General features: G+C 38.3%; 1 protein-coding gene across 11 annotated transcripts in view; it reads left to right on the top strand.

Moving 5' to 3' along the window:
- Positions 1 to 21171, top strand: part of ENAH (ENAH actin regulator) — a 91943-nt gene that overhangs the window by 29371 nt on the left and 41401 nt on the right. For all 11 annotated transcript variants that reach the window (XM_041425079.1, XM_041425075.1, XM_041425073.1 and 8 more), the window contains exons 2-3: positions 15436 to 15601; positions 16993 to 17170. In XM_041425079.1, coding sequence (XP_041281013.1) covers positions 15436 to 15601; positions 16993 to 17170 — 344 coding nt within the window. The remainder of the gene's footprint in view (positions 1 to 15435; positions 15602 to 16992; positions 17171 to 21171) is intronic.

Genomic DNA, 21171 nt, shown 5'->3' with positions numbered 1-21171 from the left:
GGGTTGGTAGGGCATACTGTTTGCTTACCTTAGGTAAGCAGCTGATCACATAATGTATTCTGGAATATGAATGCATAACTAGTCTGAAAATGCTGTTTGGTGTTAATCCCCTTGTCTTGTGTATCATTTCCCTAAAAGAGGACTTTTGTGAGGAAGGTAACAACTGAAGAGAACTAAATCTTGTCGCTGTTGTTATCAAATTGATGTGTGTGCTACAGCATGGAAATATTCTTGAGTTAAAGAATAAAAAGACACCCATCAACACACCAGAAAAACCCAAACCAAACAAAAAAAAAATTAGAAAAACCTCACCCAAACGCCTCAAAAGTCCTTATTTGCAAGCAGACCTGAAGGCCCTGGTTAGAGAGTAGGATTCCCAGAGCTTCTGTGAAGAGGGAAGCTGCAGAACACTCCCTGTGTGGTTTAAAGATTAAACCTCCAAGCGTAGCTGTTGAATGAGTGTTGTGACACTGGAAAAACCCAGCTAGGAGTAAGGGCTGGAAACAGCAGTCAAATGTTCTCTGCCATAAATCTTAAGTTATCTTAGCACTGAAATGAGAATGAGAGACAGCAACATCCTAAAATGCTGGTTAAAACGAGGCAGGATTGCCTGGAAAAGGTGGTTTCCAAAAGCTGGAGAGGGAAGAGAACACAATGGTTGGAGTGTTGATCTAGAGCAGTGAAAGGCACGTTCCATTTGGAGCCTGGTCTTGTACAATGGGAGAGGCCCCTGGATGGCAGCTGGATTGTGCTGCCTTTATGTGTTAAAAGAGCATTTTCTGATAATTACTGCTGGATTAGCTGAACCAGTGAAAATCGTGGTTGAACCTGGATGAGGAGAAGACTGGATGAGATGATGCCACGCTTACTTTAATTGCTTTGCTGCCTGACACTGGTGTCTGTAGGAAAGCAAAGAGGAAAATTACAGAAACAGCAAGCAGAGCAGTAGATGGTCTTGAGGATCAGAAAACTGATTAGGGGTTAAATTTTCCTTCAGCCTCATGAACCATGCATGAGGGAAAGACTGCCTACATCTCCCTATCCTTTTTTGGTTTCCTACGTCTCATGTCAGTTTAAACACAGCCTAACCACACCAATTGTGCTGATCCTGTAGAGCTGACCTTCCTCTCTTTAAATCAGCATATCGAGGCAGGGTTGCCTGGAAAAGGTGGTTTCCAAAAGCTGGAGAGAGAAGAGAATACAATGGTTGGAGTGTTGATCTAGAGCAGTGAAAGGCACGTTCCATTTGGAGCCTGGTCTTGTACAATGGGAGAGGCCCCTGGATGGCAGCTGGATTGTGCTGCCTTTATGTGTTAAAAGAGCATTTTCTGATAATTACTGCTGGATTAGCTGAACCAGTGAAAATCCCCGCTCACATAAAGCTTTCTGGCACTTGCAGCTAGCACAGCCCTAAACAATAGATATGCTGATAAGGAGTCTTGATTTTCTGGTGTGAGCAAAATTGTTCTTCAGCTCACCTTTGCGCTGTAGTTTCTCCTCTAAATTATTTATTAGTGCAAATAATCAATGAATATATAACTTTGATTTTAAATACTCTTTTCCCAGTTGCAGCTTGCAAGTCTTTTTTTTCATTTGGAATGTGTAGTGGTTAGTATAGGCCTCTACCTTTTTATTCCTCTGATGTATTTTTAATACGTAAAACCACAGAATAAAAGCTTTGACTGCCTAGAGCTGCTGTTCTGTTTGGGCTCTTTGTATTCTTACTTTCTAGAGTGACTTTCTAATTTCAGTTTAATGAGAATTACTTCCTTGTATGTAATGATTCACTGAATCAACTTGGGTAAGAAAAGATAAGCGGTAAAATTAAGTACAAAGTAATAATATTTTCAGTTTAAATACTGGGCTCTCAGGGTGAGATAAGGTGTAGTCAGTTATGCTCCTTGAAAAGGAGGAAATAGAATAGCTGACATCCAATTCTAACTAATATTAGAAGAAAATGTCTAAACATATCTTCCAGTTTTGATAGTAATGTAATAAATGTACTCTTGCTAAATCAGGGGTTTTTTGGATCTAATTGCTATTTTGAAAACTTCATTTTCCTGTTTTTCTAGTAAAGGAAGCCAGTAACTACTTTTGTCCTTGCCCTAAAGAAAAAAAATAATTATCAGAACTTTAAGGGACTTCCCAACCTGGTAATACCATTGTGTATAAAGGACTTACACTGTGGAATTTTTTATAAAATTATGTATTATGTGTACAACACAATATATGAAAACATAAAAATCTGTGGAATGTTTTCTTCTGAGTGATGTTTTTAATCAAATTTTGTCTGTTCCAGAGTCAAGTCTTGTGCCCAAGTACAGATAGATATTCACATGCAGAGGTTTTGGATTTGTTGAATAATTATTTGTATTTGTTCATGCAGATATACTTGAAAGTGTGATTTGTCATGTCTGGGAAAGTTTAAAATGAAAGGACTCTTGGGAAATATAATCTCCTTTTGCTATCTCCAGTAGATGTGATGCAATTTGTTCTAGAGCTTGGGGGTAGAGGTAGGTGATATTTTAATGGAACAGAACATGGATGTGTGCCTGCTACTGTAGATCCTACTGTTTAACAGATTAGCATATTGTCCTGTTTCCAGCTGGGACACACATTTAAGATTAAAGTAAATGTGAAAGAGAGTTGCCTTTCGAGTCTTAAAATTGAGGTTTTGTCTCTAAACACGAGCATTTGCAAAGCAAAGGGAACAACTGGAGAGACAGCTGAACTGCTTGGGAACTGGGACCAGGAAAGCAAGGCAAACACAGTTTCTCACTGTTTAACTTGGTAACTGTTTTTCTGGTGTGAAGGCAGATCTCAGTGACAACATTTAAGGAGCTAACAAGCAAAGCATCCTAAAATGGGGGAAACAAAGTATTGCAGTCTGAAGCAATAATTACATTGCCAAGAGGTTTGAAATACTAGAAGAGCTAGTCTCTAGAAGAAAAGTCAGTGTGTAACTCAGGATAAAGATGTTGATCAATATAGTAACTTTTATGACCTTGCATAATGATTTAGTAATTTTTTTCCATGTGGGTGTTGTGTGCTCTGTAGTTAGACTGCATTTTTCTTTTTTTTTTCTTTTTTTTTTTTTTCCACTCTGTAACCATTTTGCTGGAATTTTGATACAGACCTATTTGAGAGAGGTGAGAGATGTTGAAAAATAGTTTTTGTTTTTACTCCTTGAGATGATGGTGCAAATGTCCATTCGTGCTGGCTGCTCTGTGTGGGTAAAACCCCTCCAAACAAGTGTTTCAAGCACACATCTGTGTTGATACACTTCTGTTCAAGGGCTGTGTGCTTACTGCCACTGCACTCTCTCTGCTTAATTTTTATTGCAAGAGATGCTTGAAATAGCTGACATTGTGGGAAAATCAAACAGCTTCTACTCAGTGTTTCATGGTGCATCTAGATCATCCAATTTTCTAGGACAGAGTGCTAGATGTAATGAATGCACAAATGTAAATGTTAATTATTAACTAGATTGAATTAGTTACTGCAGTCGTGTGTTGGTGTTCAAAGTTAAAAGTGGGTCACTGAGTCTCAAAATACTTTTGCAATGAATTCTAACATTGATTTTCCTATTTCTTCTTGTGCTGATCTTTGGCTGCTAGTCTGGAGGGGAAGAGTAGAGCACTTCAAGCCTTTTGCTTATGCAAGTACCAATTAGTGTACAAGTAACCTGACCCTTCTGTTAGAATTACAGCAGCACATATATGACAAGACAGATTCCTCTGAATCCCTCTGCCGCTCCAGAAAAAGCATTTGATTTATAAGTAAATGTATAAATAGCAGTAGAATTTTTAGATCATATTACCTTTACCACCTTGTTGTTATCAAAGTCATTAACTGATGAAATCAAGATTCAGACTTTAGCAGGTGCTGAATTTAGTTGTGAAACAGCACTGTATGAAGGGTAGGAAAAACTGATCACAGGTTTGAATGATTATAGGTTAATTTAAGCTGCATTTAATAAAAGAATGTATGTAATTGAGATTATACCTAAGGGACTAGGTTATAATGGCAAGCCTTAGTACCTCGAGGGAAGTGTATTAGCAAGCATTGCTGGAAGAAGGGAGGGAGTTGGGGGGTAGTGTATGAACTGGAATCAGGAATTTCTTCAAGTTAAAATCTTGACTGACTTGCAGTCAGACTTGGAAGAAGAGCTTCTGAAGTAGCTGTGTGAGCAGCCACTTCAGGAAGGATATTGCTAATATGGAAGGTACAGGAGGAGTGAAAAAATAGTAGTTTAAAAAGTGATATTGAGAGATAAAGTGGTGTGGGAAAGAAATCAGAGTTACTCAAATAAGACTTACTTAGCCTTGCCAAAAAGTAATTTGGATCAAAGAAGAGGAGAGTACAAGAAAAATGTGCTGTTCCGTGAGTAAATGCAGTAGTTTGGCAGGAAAATTGAATTCATATTTCGATATAGGTGATAACTTTGACTGCATTCAATGGCAAATGTAAATAACCCATAATTGAAGTGAAAGCAGAATGCTTCCAGATTGTGTCAACTTGATAATGACAAGCTCTCCTTGATTTGTGAAATTTGTATGTGGAAACCCGTGCTCAAAGAGGAGAGCAGACCTCTACTGTAGAGAGGCATTTAAGTGGAAATTTGGTATTCCTTTGTTTTACACATTATCATAAATGTCTCTGCTGAATGCACAACGTAAGAATGCTCATTAGATTTTCCTGTACAAGGAAGCTGTTGTAACTGGGGTAATTTTTACACATCAGTGTTTGCTTACTACACTGTGACAGATCTTGGGTTGCTTAAGGATTCCTTTGTTTCGAGCTGCTTGAATAAGGCCCAGAACTTTTCCTTATCCTGGTGCCCTCGGAAATGAGGACAGGATTGTCAAGAGCTCTGTTTATAGCTGAAGTATTTTGTAGTACAGACTTGTTAAGAGATGTCAGAAATTCATGAATCAATCTTAGGTGTTTTGTTAGGAGGAGAGTGCGAAAGAAATAAGGCTTATTGCTTATTATTAAATATTCAGACATTTATTTGGTAGTACACACCAGTGATATAAATACTATGTTGTTTATTTAAACCTCTTACTTTTAGGCTTTGAATATTAGAAGCACCAGCAGTCTCTAAGATCTTCATTTAAAGGCTACAGAAGGAGAGGCTGCTTGAAACTTCAAGTGTGAAATGCATGTTGTTATTTTTGGGAAGAGCATTCCAATAAAATGAGGTGCTAAGGCAGAAATTGTCATAAATAAAGTACTTGTATATCTGCAGTTCAGTAGGGTGTTCTCAAATAATTTTATTTCTTCTCGAGCCACACACTGTCTTAGTCAAGGTGGGAGTTCTTGGGGTTCATCTGCTCCCATCACCTTGGCTGGGTTGAGTTTTGAACTCTCAAAGGATGGAGATTCCAGTGCTCCTGTGGGCAGCCTCTCCCAGTATTTCACTGATCTCTTGGTGCAGCTTCTCCGTGCCTGGTTAAAAGCTCATTTTCTGCACTTTTTGATTATCTCCCACCTTTCTGTAGTGCACTTGGGAGAAGATTGTGACTCTTGTTCCCTGTAATTCCCTGTTGAGTAGTTGAGAGTGGCCATTATGTTCCTGCCTTAGCTGGAGACTGAAGAAGCACAGCTGTGAAGCCACTCCCAGTGCATCTTTTCCTCTAGCCCCATTAATGGTTTTCTCTTTGATTTGCTCCAATTTGTCAAAGTTGTTCCTTCCACCGGGGAGCCCAAAATTTGTCACAATGTGCCAGATGCAGTCTGCATGGAGGGGGAACAATCACTTTTTACATCACTGAGGTTATTTTGTCCTGGGTGCAAGTTTTAGCCCTTGCCTACAGATTTCTTGAGGTTTCTGTCACCTGATTTCTCCGGCCTGCTGAGAAACCTGTGAACAGCAGCTCTGCTGTCCAGCATACCAGTCCATCCCAATTCACAGAAATGCATCCACAGCCTTGCTGAAGTTTCATTTCACCCCATTTTCCTGGTGATCAACAAGTGCATTAAACAGCATTGTAGTGGTATTGATCCCCCTGAGAAGTGCTCTAGTGACAGCTTACCAGGTGGGTGTCAAACTGCTCCCTGCAACCCTCTGGCTCCCAAACCTTGGTTCTTGTTCTGCTGGAGCATGGTCATGACATTTGTCCTCTTCAGGCTGTCAGGAACTTCTCTTGATTACCCTGTAGAGCTGTTAGAGTGGCCTCATGGTGTCACCACATGGTGCCTCCCCCTGTGTTGGGTGCATGCTGTTCAGCTGGATGGACCCTCTGTATCCACTTCATCAAACTGGAGCCCCTAAGTTTATTTCCCTCTAATGCAATACTCATGGAAACCTGGAAACTGGGACCAAACTTGGTTTTGAGACCAAGGCAATTATATGTAGCCTTTTCTTGTGCTTTGCTGCTGACATTTTCATGATTAATCCATAAAACCATAGAAGGTTTGGGTTGGAAGGGACCTTAAAGATCACCCAGTTCCAACCCCTGTGCCATGGGCACAGACACTTTCCACTAGACCCAATCCAACCTGCCCAACACATCCATGTCAACCTGGTGTTTAAAAACAAGTGTTAAATTAACAAAATATGGTGGTGGGTTGTTTTTCTTTCCAGGTGAAATTAAGTTCTAGGAAGACAATTCCTTCTTGTAATGAATCTTGTAATGAACTATGAATTGCATATTCATATGTTAACTCTGGGGCTAGAATGTGTCACTCAAAGATTAGCCACCTTCCCTTTACACAGCTCTCTACATCAGAGGCTGCCCTTATATTAAATAGGTGGTGTAAAAACACTGCTCTCCTGCTGTTCAGGAGGAGCTGGGCATTAGTTATCTGAAAGTAAAATGAGTTACATGATCTGTGGTGCTGGTAATGTAATGATGGATTCTGTTGCAGCACGTTCAGCAACTCGGATTGCCTGGGGAATCTGGGCTCTGAAAGCTGTGATTTGTACCATGTGTCAAAAGCTTAGGAAATAACAGAAGAAGGTCACTTTTTGTTAAAATATGTATAGAACATAGGAAATGTATGGATGTTAAGTGGTTTTTCACAGGAAGTCGTCAGCTGTCAGTCTGGTTGTTGGAGATGGTGTTTTTCAATGCCTGCTTAAAAAGGCTTTCCACAGTATGTTGGGCTCAGATTCATGGAATTGCAGCAAAGAAGACAACAAACCCTCGAAAAATAGACTGTTTGTAGGGAAAAAAACTAATATGTCTGGCTAGCTTTTGGTCCTGGCCTTTTAAAGACTTCAGGTTAAAAGCCTTGAACTTTTCAATCTGTCATGATGGTTCCCATTCAGTAAAGATACTGATTTTATGGTTGATAGCTTTGTTCAATTACAGGGTACCCTGGTGCTTGCAGGTTGGTTCATTCCCAGATTTTGCTCTAGAGATTTTTTCCCATTAGCTTTGACAACAGAGACAAACCAAGAAATTGATTTTTGATAAAAATCTGTCTTGAGGTAGGTGAAAGATCATGGTAGGAATCTTCTGCTCCTGTTGTACTGTTGAGTAAAATCACTTCCCAGACGGAATTAGCCTTTACTGTGGCAAAACCTTTGGCTTGTGATGCCACAGTATTGAATCTACTTCAGTTGCTGCATGGATTCTGCACAGCCTTTTAGTGTAAGCAAAGTGGTGAATGCCCTGAAGAAATATGTTCGAAAAATCAGTGGAAAAATGGATTTGATTATAACAATGTAATATTTTCAGGAAAAAATCAGGATAAATTACCAAAAATGCCATGTCTAAGGGAACACCCCTGTGTAAGAAGATAAAAGAAAACAAGGATACGGATGTGTGCATGGAGCAAGCATAAACTGAATTATCTTATTTCATGCTTCTGTGGAGTCTAAATGCAGGACTTTATTTTACCAGTGTAAAAATAATGGCTAGAAAGATTTCCTCTGTCAGTGTAAATGTGTTATAATGAAATCCTTGGCCTCTGTATAGTCCTGATTTTTTTTTCAAAACATCTGTTGGAAATATTTATTGGAAAAAAAGTCTTCATGATTCTCTGTGGGATGAAAAGTTATAGAAAATAGTGGAAGAAAGTGGGAAAATGTTGCTCTTGTCTCTTGCAGGTTGTTTCATTGAAAATCTTACCTCCAAGCTAAAATCATGACGGCTTATAATAATAAAGTATTTCCATAAAGTTACCACTAAGTTTGCATACAAGGCAAAGACCAAATCTGTGTATAAAATTCTAGCATATCCATGTTCTTTTCTGTCTCAAGATTGCAATGATGGATGATGAAAGTTCAGGATTCTGTGCTTTTTTAAAGGAAGAAGACAGCAAATGGTTATTCCTTCTATCTGCTGAAGGAATTGTTTAAAAAACACCCTTACCTTTGTTTATGAAGGGATTTTAGTGTCTGTTTCTCCTAAAAAAATGGTATCTGGTTTTGGGTAACTACACAGCCTATTTAAATTGAGAGTTGAAAGTGAAGCATCTTAATATTATCTTTGGTTGGACTTCAGAGAGTATTTTTGAATTTAAGGGTAGCTAAAATTAGTCACATATGTATATTTTATTAATACTACATTACATTATTGCATATACAGTTAGCCATTGTTAATAGAACTAGTTCCATGCTACTCAATAATCCATGTTTTTCAATCTGTTGTTCTTAATTCCCATTAATACTTCTGGGTTTTTAAGGTTTGTCTCTGTGGAGTCAGTGTTTATTGGTTTGCCTTGTCATATTCTCTCCTACATATTTCTGAGTTCCTTTGAGGGAATAGGTGAATTTTTATGTGAACCAGCATATGACAAACCTGGAGACAATATTGAATTGCCAACACAAAATTGCTTTGTTCGTTGCATGAAACGTGAAATACATGAATATGTGAAACGTTTGGGTAAAGAAAATTTCTTTGGGTTTTAATTTGGGAATTCTGTGTGAAAAGTAGGCTTTCACTTGACATCAACCTGCTGTTCTAAATAATATTTCTCTTTCTGCCTGAATGTCCTGCAATGATTTCTTTCAGCTGTTTGATATTCACCTGCTGCTGTAGAACAAGCTACAAATGCAAAATCATCAAGGAACAGATTTATAGCAACAAGAGAAATTTATGAGACTTTTCTGGCTCTGAGAGCAGACTTCTCCTAAATTAATGCTAAATGCTTTTATGCACAAGATGAAAACCAATTTTCTCTCAGTGGAAGGTGCTCATTGAGCAGAGAAAGTTTGTTCTCAGCAAACTGTGTACCAGCTAAAACTCTGGCGTGTTACAGAACCCTGTGCCAAAAGGAAAGCACCTTTCCTTTGCCAACTATTAATCCCAGTGATTCAGTTTCCCCTGCTTCTCAGCAGCACTAGTTTTATTTCTAGTTGGGATTTTCCATGCAGGATTTTCTGCTGGTTTCTGATGTTGCAGCTAATCTGTATTCTGAGTAATTCATGAGAAGAAAAAGTGGGAGAGATGAATGAATCGGTTATCAGAGACAGAAAAGTGGGAGAGATGAATGAATCTCTCAGTTATCAATCAAAAGTTTTCTAGGCACAGGCAAGTACAGGAAGGCAATCTGGGATTTTTCCCTCTGCATTCACCTCCTGTTCCAGCAGGCCCTCTTGTTTGAGTTGGATCTACTGGAAGGAATCAACAAGGACTCTTGGCCTGTGGGGGGGGTGTAATGTCTGAAGAAGAATCTGCATGGAAACAGGTCAGATGAATCAGCTGCTCCTGAGTCTTCTTTTAAAACCTAAATAGCAAGTAAATTCCGTCCTGGCTGCAGTGTTGGAGTGGGCAAGCTGCATCATTTGAAGCTGGGTACAAGTGCACAGCACAGCTTAGTTCCTTCTGCTGTACCAAGCATGTGATGTTCCCTTGCCAGCACCACGTTCAACTGGCTTTTAGTAATGCAGGGAAAATTGAGATTCTTCCTTTTCAGCTGAGGATGAGTTCAAGGAATTTAACTTATTGGACTGCTGTGTTCACCTCTGCAGAAGCCCTAAAGGTTTCTATTTTTCCATGATGTCCTGTTGGTGGTGTGGATGTCTTGTTGGCAGAAGGAGGTGGTAATTGTTATACTCAGACTCCTCTGAGACGTCCTTCTGGCTGAAGTGCTAAAGTTCAAGAAATGAATAAAATTAAAGCAGCTGATTATGAGCTGAAACCTAAAGTTCTTCCCCTCTCCTCACTCACATCACCCTCGTCAACAAAGCCAAGCCCTTTCCCTTACTCCCAAAAAAATAAATATTAAGCCGTGTAATTGAGTTCAGTCTAGAGCATATTTGAGGGCATAGGAAATATTTCTGTGTTAACTTCAAGATGCTGAAAAGTAGCCTAACTGTTAAGCCAGATGAGCAACTTAGAATACATGGCAACTTTGTCTACAGTGTCTGATTTAGTTAATAACAAGTAGTGGTACAGTATATGTGGGATTTTGTTTTGGGTTTGGGTTTTAACTTTTTAATAGCAAAACAGAACACACATTTTCACTGTGATGTGCCAGTTGGGGTTTACAAACAAGCAGGAAAAATTACCTTGCAAAACACCACCATGAAGATCCAGAACTTTATATCTCAACCAGCATTTAGCTGGTTTCAAAAATGTGTATTTTTAAGATGTTAGAATTGGAAATGTTTAGAGTTTCTTTCTAGCTTTGTGCCACATGGTTTGAAAATCCTAAACAGGCGTTTGATGAATCAGTGTCTCTTCCCATTCCTTCTGCCCTGCAAAGACTGCACATTTTAAGAACATGTTGTTATGTCTCTGTAAATTGAGAACATAGCAGGAAAAAAAACCAACCTGCATCACCAGAGGCAGTGGTAATGGGATATAATTTTTCAAAACCCTCATTGTTACATTACTGACAAAAATACCAAAGGCTGAGCATCAGAGCTATCACAGCTTTTCCTTGCTTTTATTAGTATATTTAAATGATCTTTTCTGTGGCTGCAATTTTGCTGTGTTTCGTGAGTTTGATCCTTGAAGTATGTTTATCCTTTTTAGTTCTTGAGGGAGGAAAACCAAGCATCCACTTCTTGTGGAGAGGGGAAAAAAAAATAAGGCTTAGGTCAGCAGACTGGATTGGTGTCACTGTGCATTGAGCTTAAGAACTTGGGATGTGAAAGAATGAACACATTCCATCTGGGCAAAAGAATGATGTCTGCTAGGGTTCAGTTTGCTATGGTTTTTGAGCTTTTTGTATGATCTCATCACTGGAGGAGGAAAGTATATTCTCCCATAAGAATAATCTTATACTTATGATTCATTACTACTGTGGTTTTTTGTGTGAGCCTTTTGAGTGCCAGACCTCCCCCCACTCTTCCACCCCAAATAAAAACCAGCCACCCTGTCGTTGGCTTTATATGGTATTGCTGTAGGTGGACTTACCCAGAATAATGGCTGGCTTTAACAATCAGAGCCTTACATCTTTGTCTGGAGAATAACTCCTCCTAACATATATTTATCCAGCTATTTGTCAAGCTTTACATTTTGGGAAGAGAGCTTTGTACACTTTGTCTCCTAAGGTTTGGTAAGCACTTTTTTGCATGAATGTTCCCTCGTGTGAATTTTCTGTTTTCTGCAAATAATTTCATATACTTAGTTTAGTAAGTTTACTTGGGAACATACAATTTCTCAGTTTTTCTTTGTTAATATTTCACTGTAGTTCCTCAGCACACTGCCCTAATAATCTAGCAATCAGTTCTTGGAGCAGCTGTGCATTTTGGCAGTAGCATGTGAAGCTGGAGATGCTCAATCTCCCACATCCCCTAATCAGCTCACATATTGACAAGGTGCAGGCTAATCCAAGTCTAATGGTTTCTGGAACCATTACACCCCACCAGGAAGAGAAAAAATAGGCAAGTAAACCCAGTAGGATGCTTTTGAAGGCCTAATGACATGGCAAAGAGACGAAGACCCTTTTTCTTTTCTCTTGCAACATAGCTGGAGACAATTTGTTTATTTTCCACCAGTGTAAGGTAATATGTACAAAAATCTGCATTTGTAATCAGACCAAAGTGATTCTGGTGCAGTGAAGGAAGGAAGCCATCCTAGCACAGGTCATGTAAGGGACACGTGTGTCACAGCAAACCCTGGGGACTGTGAGGAGCTCATGTGTAAATACTGAGATGGGTGAAGACCTGTTCCCTAATACAAGTACAGCAGGGAAGTGTCGTAAGCGTGAAAAGCAAGAAATACAATAAACTATACCATTCTTATTCACTTGGCTCTTGTTCTTTTGCACTGAAGTTGATAGTTGATATGTATTTGTAGAATACAAGAGGCTAGTTCAGGTTCTAGTAACAGTGTGTATGCTAAAGTCAGAATTTTCTTAGAAAAAGGTGGATCTTCGGAAAAACACCCTAAACTGTATTTTTCATTAGATCTGTTCAAGATAGTCATGGGCTAAGAGTGTAGATTTTTGATTTGGTATAACCCTTTGAAGTGAATCGATTTCTAGTATGCTTTTTTTTTTTTTTCATTTTTAAGTACTTTATGGTGTCTAATTATAATGTACAATATACTATATTCAGATGCTAAACTATCAAATTGCCATTGAAGAGCAGAACTAAAGATTCTTTTCACTAAAGCTCATGCCTCCATGCTTTTCTTTTTTTCTTCATTTTAGAGAACTTATTACTAAGAGAGAGTAATTGAATAAGTCACCCTTTCACCTGATAATTATTGAACTCTGGAAATAATCCTGTGATGATTTAATTTCTTCCTGATAGGGGTCTTTTCTTCTTTTCATTTTTCCATCTTACTGTTGCAGTCTGATAAACAAAGTGCTGTGTGGTGGGAACTGTTGGCAGGAGGGGAGCATGTCACCTTCAAATTGATACCTGGGTATGAAAATTACACACTTGGAACAGTGAAATTTCAGTTACAGGACTTGTATGAAATGAAAGCAGAAGGTTTATGTACTGATTGAAAAGGTCAGCTGGAAATTGTTTGTAGTTGTCATTTTTAAAAGTTTGTGAATCATCTCATATTTTTATATGAATAAACCTAATTCCCTGTTATGAAAATTGTTTTATTTTAAATGGACCATGAAGTAGCCGAGATCTGGACTTGGTTAATACTTCCAGTTATAAGACATGGCCTGAGAAGTGGAACTAAAAATAGTTTAGTAGTTGTTAAAGAAAAGCTAGAAATTCAGTTCAAGGTCATCTTACTTGCACTTGTGAAGAGTGCCACTTGAATACTGAATAGTTCTAAAACGAATAGGTTTTTCTTCTTTATTTCTTTATTTTTTTAGTATGTTAAATAAAATAATGTAAAAAGTTTTATAACCTTAGGCTGAATAATAGCACCTGCAATTTGGTGGTCTGTCCTGTTAAGTCTCCTGCTCACTGCACCATTGCTTACAGTCACTTTCTGGTTCTACCTTTATTGTAATTGGAACATATTAGCTTAGAATCATAGTCTCAATTTTTAATAGAATCTTTTTTTTTAGATCTGTCTGGCACATGACTGAATAGAAGTTACTTTTTGGCAATAACTCTGTGAACCACGTGGCTATACTTCCAAATCAGTATCTAGGCCTGTCACCTATGGTTTATCATGTCTGTGATTGATCCAAATTGAAATATAGCAAAAATTTATTATGGGTTCAGAAGTTTTCCAAGTTTACAGTCAGGCATTTTAGAAAAACCACATTACTGTTTGTCATGTACTTTGTGAACTGTACAGAATGTTTCTAGGTTTGAACTTTAAGATGTGTGCCAAAAATATCTAAAAATAAAGAAATCCAGTAGGTTCTTGCACTGTCCTCAAGTGAGTGAACCATATTTCACTGTGGTGTATATTTAATGGGACTGCAAAATGCCTAAAAGCTGCACCAAAATTTATTTTCTTTGCATTTAGTCTTCCTGGTTCAGATGTGCTCCTTCCAGTCTAAGCTATAAACTATGCTTAGAAAAGAAGCACTTTAGTCATGTATATTATCACTTTACAATCCCTAAATTGAACTAGAAAAAAGATGGTCTAATTAGAGGTTGTAATCTCGTTCTGATCTAGTTGTTGAATAGGTGAACACAGGGATAGAACACGTGCATTTTTTAAATTAAGAACCTATTTCCTCATTTGATCATGAATCTCCCATGTGCGTGAGAGACATGATCCCAGTATTCTCTCTTCTCCATGAGCCCTGAAGAGCATCCCAGTATTGAGCACTTTGATAGTTGTTAGAATGCCATGGAAAGTGTGATAGAAATTGATTCTGTTTTCTCAAAAATGTCCGTATTGAAAGTTAACAAAACAGCTGGATTTACTTCAGAGTTTTCTTGTGTTAGGAGATGTGAATAAGATACTGGGAAATTCAGCATGGTCTTTGGAAAAAAACCCCAACAAACACACACACCCCTTCCCAAACCAATCAACCAGTAAAAATCACCAAAAAACCCAAGACAGACGGGTAGGGGAGGCATCCTTTCCCTCTTTCATCAAATATGAAAAATACTCCTTTACTTTCCTATGAAGGATGCACGTCTGCTCAGCCTTCTCAGTTTTCCAAATGGCAGGCCACATTCCTTGCAAGCCAGGCATCATGTGCTTTCTATAATGTTGGGTGTGCTGGAGTGGTATGTTCACAGAATCTGACTTACCGATAAGAAATCATTCCTTTCTATTTTTGTTTCCTGTCTGCATCTGGACATTACCCCCAAAGACAACCTGCATGGTATCACCCTTTCCTCTCCTAATAAATAGTCTGTTTCTGGTATGGTCTGATTTCATGTGTTTCTTACATGATGACATTCATGATATGCTCCTTTTTAACTTCAGGCTGTAGCTCAGCTTCCAGCTGACTGGCATAATCAGGATTATCTGCCAATAACAATCTCCTGATTAGTTTGCACTTTCTGGTGATCAGTAGAACCTTTTCTCAGGGAGAAAATGTTACATCTGGGTGTCAACTGTTGTAAAATGTGTCAAAACCAAAATGTGTTTCATTTAGGAGCTGATGAAATTTTTGTGCTGGACTTTATTCTCTGTGTTTGTTTTCTTGTCTGTGTGTTAAAAGGTACAAGGGCCTTCCAATTCTCATCTCCTGCAGGAGTAATTTCCACTGGGAAGTGTAGATTGTATGAAGCTAGTGCAGATTCTTTGGTCTTTGCAGAAAGCTTTGTGTATGGTTATGGCATTTAATGAAAATTCATGGCTGGTGGTGAGGAAAAGGAGGGAAAAAAAAACTGTAAGGGGAAAAAATGCAAAAAGAAGTAGTGAATACCTTCTTGATCTCTTTTATTAGTTGTTAGACCTGTCTGTCTGGGCCACAGCTTTTCAGAATGAACACATATAAGCAAAATCTCCAAGTCCTGGTGGTTTTATATTCAGAAGGGTGGAGTTTCAGCAAGTTGCAAGGACTATTGCTTTAACATTTTAAATTAAAAAAAAAAAAAAAAAAAAAAAAAACAAAAAAACCCCCCAAAAAAAAACCTTAACCAGAAAGATGATGCTTTGTCACAAGTAATTTTATTTTCTCCTCTACTTTGTGTATTAACAGTGAACAGAGTATCTGCCAAGCACGAGCTGCTGTAATGGTCTACGACGATGCCAACAAGAAATGGGTACCAGCTGGAGGATCAACTGGATTCAGCAGAGTTCACATATATCATCACACAGGCAACAACACGTTCAGAGTAGTGGGCAGGAAGATTCAGGATCATCAGGTGAGGAAATCTCTGAAAATTTAGCAATATTAAATATTAAGTCTTTAGCAAAATTATGGGACCAATTTTAAAAAAAAATCACGTTTTTTAACTGAAGTAGGAGAACTTTTATTGCCTTTTCCCTGTGAACTAAGCGTTTTGCATACCCCCAAGGCGATAGTCCTTTTACCATTCCTTCCTACAGATCTCTATTTATAAAGGCTAGTGGTGTACACAGAAGTCATCTGGTTCTTTTTAAGGCAAAGTGGCAACCTGGAAGCTTCTCTTCCCCCACTCCACGCTGTGAGCTGCAGCTCGTGTAGACACAAGCAGTTCTTTTAGCTCTTCCTACCTCATGGAAACTTGGATGCATGATGTCTCATTTCCCCAGGTCATTTTGTTCAAAAAACCTTCTGATGTTTGCGCTTTAAGAGAGTGAGAAGGGAGTAACAGGGATTACATCTTTGTTTTCTTGATGAAGTTACTGGATCATGATTAAATGGCAAATTGGCACTCTGTAAATGTGCTCTGCCATATGATACTTGGGATGGGGTTAAAGCCTAATCTTTTGTTTGAGGAAAGCTTCTTATATTTGTTTCCCTCCTTCCCAGCATTTAATAGAACTCTTTTGGTCTGTTTTTGGTCATTTATTACACACCTGAAGGCTATACTGGTAATCCCCTGTGTGATTTGTTACTAAATATTTACTCCAAGTAATAAATGGTCTCTGCATTCATCTGAGAGCGAATCTGGGGTTTTTTGTCCCATTATTCAGCAGAAAAAGGTGAGAGGATATAGTTATCCAAGTGCAATGGGATCCTCTTAGTGGCTGGCTTGCAGTAAATGGTTGCCCTAATAGCTCGAATTTTCATCTTTTGTGTGAGCCACAACAATCCTGCAGAATGATACCCTGTGATCCATGGTACAAATCCAGAAAACTGCTGCTGAAAGCCCTGCAAGCCAAGGGGTGCAGCAGCCACAGGGAGAAGGTGATATAACTCGGTTAAAAAAGAAACCCAACAAATACCCTGTGAAATTCATGGGAAAATGAGTTTCTGAATTTCTGGTGCATGTTTTCACATCAAGTAGTCTGCTGCTGGAAGTCAGAACTGTGGATGTTAGTACATTGCTGTTAGGAAACATGGCTGCATCTTTTGAAGTGAGAACATTTAAACTACAAAAGTTGCTACAAAATATCTCATTAGTCCCCTTGTGTATTCCCACCACTGATTACAGACAGTGTTGGAATTAAAATTGTGAAATGGTTTTGTGCTTTCAGCCTTGTGTTTCACAGATTATGAGTCGTGAATTAACCCGTGTGGTGGAGGAATAAAATCTGCACAAAACTGAAACTTCTGCTGGAACAGCAAATTTAAACATAAGTTTGTTTTGGTTTTTTTTAATGATTGTAGGTGGTAATAAATTGTGCCATTCCAAAAGGGCTGAAGTACAATCAGGCTACACAGACCTTCCACCAGTGGCGTGATGCAAGGCAAGTGTATGGTCTGAATTTTGGCAGCAAAGAAGATGCCAATGTCTTCGCAAGTGCCATGATGCATGCCTTAGAAGTATTAAATTCACAGGAAGCTGGTAAGAGTCTCTTCACTATTTTTTTCCCCCTAAGATTGTTCAAATACAGAAACATTCAAATGTTTATGTGTAAATGTCTATAAGTCTTGTTTCTAATCATAAATAAGCCTCTAGGTGTTTTAATTATTTGGATGTTTTGTCTGACTAATTACTGCTTCTTAACAGTGCTTCTCAACTCAGCTGACATCTCTGTAATTGCACTTCCTAGCAAGTAAATCAATTTACATATTTCTATATTAGATACAAAAATTGCTGGCTTTGCCTTTTTTTTTTTTTTTTTTTTTTTTTTTTTTTTTAAGGATGCAAAACAAAAAGACCTGCCCAAGAAGCATGTACCTTGTAAGGAGGATACTTTTCAGGATTTCTAGAGACATCCAGGTTCCTATTGTGTGTTGGTATTTTTGCTTCTCATTGGTTACTGGTTTATTATAAAATTGTGAAGGTTTTTTTCCTATAAACTTTGGAATTCAGGTAATCTTCTCTGGAAGTTTTTACCATGCAGAGTCTTCTGGCTCAAGGACCTTGAATCCAGGGTTAACATTCAGATGAGCACGTACAATGTAGACACCAGGTTTATAATTTTATTTGTTTGAAAATCAGGGTGACATAGGCTTTAAAACAGTGGTGGAAAAATTCCTGTCTTGCAGTCTTCTGCTGGTATCTGTAACACATTCTAGGTAGGCTCTACAGCAAATTGATCAGTGTAACACTGTGACACACACACAGGGAGTTTCTTTTAAAAGACTAAGAGTCTTTTGTGTTCTTGTAACCAAATAGAATTCTTTTGTCCTCATTAAACTTTAAAGATTGCCTGTGTAACAAGAGATAGTGTTTGTGTGCCAGTTTTCTTTCTTTTGTGTAGAAGAGAGGCTGTAGATAACTATACTAGGGCTGTCTCAACTATAGCAAAAAAGGTGGTTTTGTCAAGTTGGTGTTTTTTTCTGGTAGTCCTTTCAAGACTTGACTTTTGAAACTAATCTGTCTAGGTTGTGGATGGTACATTCTGCAGTGCTTACATTGTTACACAACATAGGAGGCCAAAATAGAAATGGTAGCTAGAGTTAGGAGGTTTCTTTTTGCCTGCTAAAATAACCCAGCTGTGATTCCCAGTCTCCTACCTCTCAGCTGGGTGTTTTCTCTTCTACGTCCCTCAGTTCTGCTTTCCCTAAGGCTTACTCACTTGTAAACTCTTCATGCATTCTGACTGTTCATCACCTGTCTCCCAGCCAGTGTTTGGGAACACGTGAAGTGTTGGTTTGTACTCTTTTGATGAAAAGGCCTGATGGATGGTAATTATCACAGGTTTGAGGTGTTCAAGTTCTTTCCCAGTACCTGTACTTGAAGAATTTGTGTTTCAGTGTGTATAGTATGCACATACATATCTTTGTAGTTCAGTTTAACTGTTCATAACATTGAGCCTGAGCTGCTAGAGAGGCTGAAATGACATAGGCAGGCATAGCATTGCTCATTTTTTAGTTAGACAGTGTGTCCTTTTTAAATTTGGTGGCTTGTAATTTGTCTAATGACTTGTTCTCTTGCTACTTTATTCAAGGTGTTTGTGGGCTCCTGCATTGTTATATATTTGTTAATATATATGTTATGTATTATATATGCATTGTTATATATATGTTAATATATAATTATATTATATATATATATATAAGTTCATAGTAGAAACTTCATTAATAAACAGAGATGCCACTTCAGTTTATAAAGACTTGGATAAAACTAGAATTTTATGACTGTAAAATGTTATAACTGTGTGTGACTTACCACAGCCTGGTTGCTGACTACAGTGCTGTTTTCCTCTGGTTTGTTCTCAACAATTCTGACATGGACACGAATTAAGGTTTGTGGCTATGTTTGAAAGTGACTGGCTTAACCTTTTAAGTTTTTTTCTGAACTACAGCGTTGTCACTTTGTTTCTCCTTGTTGTGAATTTAATTTGGTGGCAGCAGCAGGCACAAGTCAAAATGCGTTAATTAGCTGCATCACAAGCTAATGGTGAGCACAGGAGATAATTGTTCTTCCCTGGCTCCTGTCAGCCAAGGGCTGTGGTGGTTTAAGATGAGCTGTCACCTGTGCCACAGACAGGTAGCTGCTCTAGCTTCCATCAAGATGAAATAAAACCAAAAATAAAACCAAACCTTCGCATTATCAGCGTTGTTCCAGCAGATGAGCGGTTTTGCAGTGCTGCTTCTAAAACAATTCCTAATAAGGCACGTGGAATTGCTCTCTCAGCCTCATATCACTTCCAGACAGTGTTTAAAGAGAAGTGTTCATAATGTTTCTGTGTTAGACTACTGTCAAGAAGTGTTCCTAAGTTTTATCAACTGGGAATTTTTGTCACTGTCTGATCTAGATATTACTGAATTTTTCTGACCTGTTCCAGTGTAAGAAGTATCTTTCTGAACATGCTGCTTCAATAATGGAAAATAGGTTGCTAAGTGGCTTGCAGTTTAGAAGCAAACTAATTGTGCTCCTTGCTCAAAGATCAGTGAATTTTGTTTCTGTGTAGTTGGTATAATTTCCTAAAAGTTCAGCTAGAAATGAATCCTTGGTGTTAGTTTCCCTCCTTCCCACCCCCCCAGCATCTCAGAAATAGATGAATATTTACTTAGACAGGTCACTGGCTCTGAGGCTCTAATATTAGCTCTTCAATTTAGGAGATGGATCACAACTGTCTCTCTTCTATAAACAAATTACTCTTTCTGAAAAGGTGTTGGGAGGGTATGTGTCATAAAATAAACTTGCACTGATATATGATGGATCAATACATTATATATGGTTAATTTTGTTTCTTTCGGTGTATCTGCTTGGGTTTTAAAAATTTCTAACCCATGTTGTCCTCGTTGGTATTTTGATGATACTGCTTCAAAAATCTGTGCTTGAAAATGACAACTTGTCTTAGTTTAAATAAATTGCTGTGTTTCCTAGTGTATCCAAAATGGCATATAAAACCTCCAACTCAAATAAAAATAAAGAGATCCTACAGAGATAGCTTCCCTTTTATTATAGAATTGCATCCAATTAAAGTTAGATTCTTTCAGTGTCCTTATTTTCTGCCGTGCTTTCTCATTTTGGCAATTTCTTTTATTAGCTTGCTTATTTTATGTTGTATTTATTCATAAAAGGAAAGCAGTTTTAATGTTAGCTGAGCATACTATTCAGAAATTCATAAAGCTGCAGATGAATTTTAAATTTTATGCAAGGGTTCACAGAAATCTAAATGACTTCTAAGGAATATTAAAGATTAAGTTGTGTACATCACTTGGTTTGCAAGTCAGCTGTTGGGTAGGGCTCTCTCACTCTTTTTAAAATAAAATTAAATCATGGTCTCCTTCTCTTGCATATATTTGAAAAATGTCATTGATCTTTTAGTTGGCATCCTCAGCTGTTCTGCTGGCTGCTGGCAAAATTGGAGGTTGTTTAATTTAGGATCTCCCTCTAGTGGATCTGCTGGAGCCGAGGCACTGCTGAGCTCACAGGGATGGGCTTTTTGTCCTTCTGATGAGTTCAGAATGCAGAGTGAAAATCTCTGAGGTTAAGAGTGAAGGCTTTACTGCAAGTGGCAGCTTTCTGCTCAACAAACAGCGCAGGTTTGTCCCAAAGGGCTGGGAAGCAATGGCTGCCTGATCAGTGAAACTGCTGCAAATGCTCTGCAGATGTAGGATTTTATCCTCCCCCTGAGTTATAGGACTGGTCAAATGAACGTGCTAACTTCTCAAATGGTTGAACTCTGTTTATTTAAATGAATGTCAAAGTATTTTAGCTCTGTTCTGGTTTGAATGATTGCATTAGCAAACGCTATTTTCCTGCAGGCTAGTTGGGCAGATTGTAGGCAACCAGCAAATCCAGAAGAGTAGGACAACACAGGACTGCATTTTGTTCTGGAATTTAAAAGAATTAAGTACTGCAGATACTGTCCCACACTGTTTAAGAAATGCATTAAAAGTGAACCAATTCCTGGCCCTCATTTGGAAAAAATTTGGAAGGCTTAA

Source organism: Onychostruthus taczanowskii, unplaced genomic scaffold, assembly GCF_017590055.1.
Source record: "Onychostruthus taczanowskii isolate IOZ18803 unplaced genomic scaffold, ASM1759005v1 scaffold87, whole genome shotgun sequence".
Lineage (NCBI taxonomy): Eukaryota > Metazoa > Chordata > Aves > Passeriformes > Passeridae > Onychostruthus > Onychostruthus taczanowskii.
This window is presented reverse-complemented; position numbering and strand designations above follow the sequence as displayed.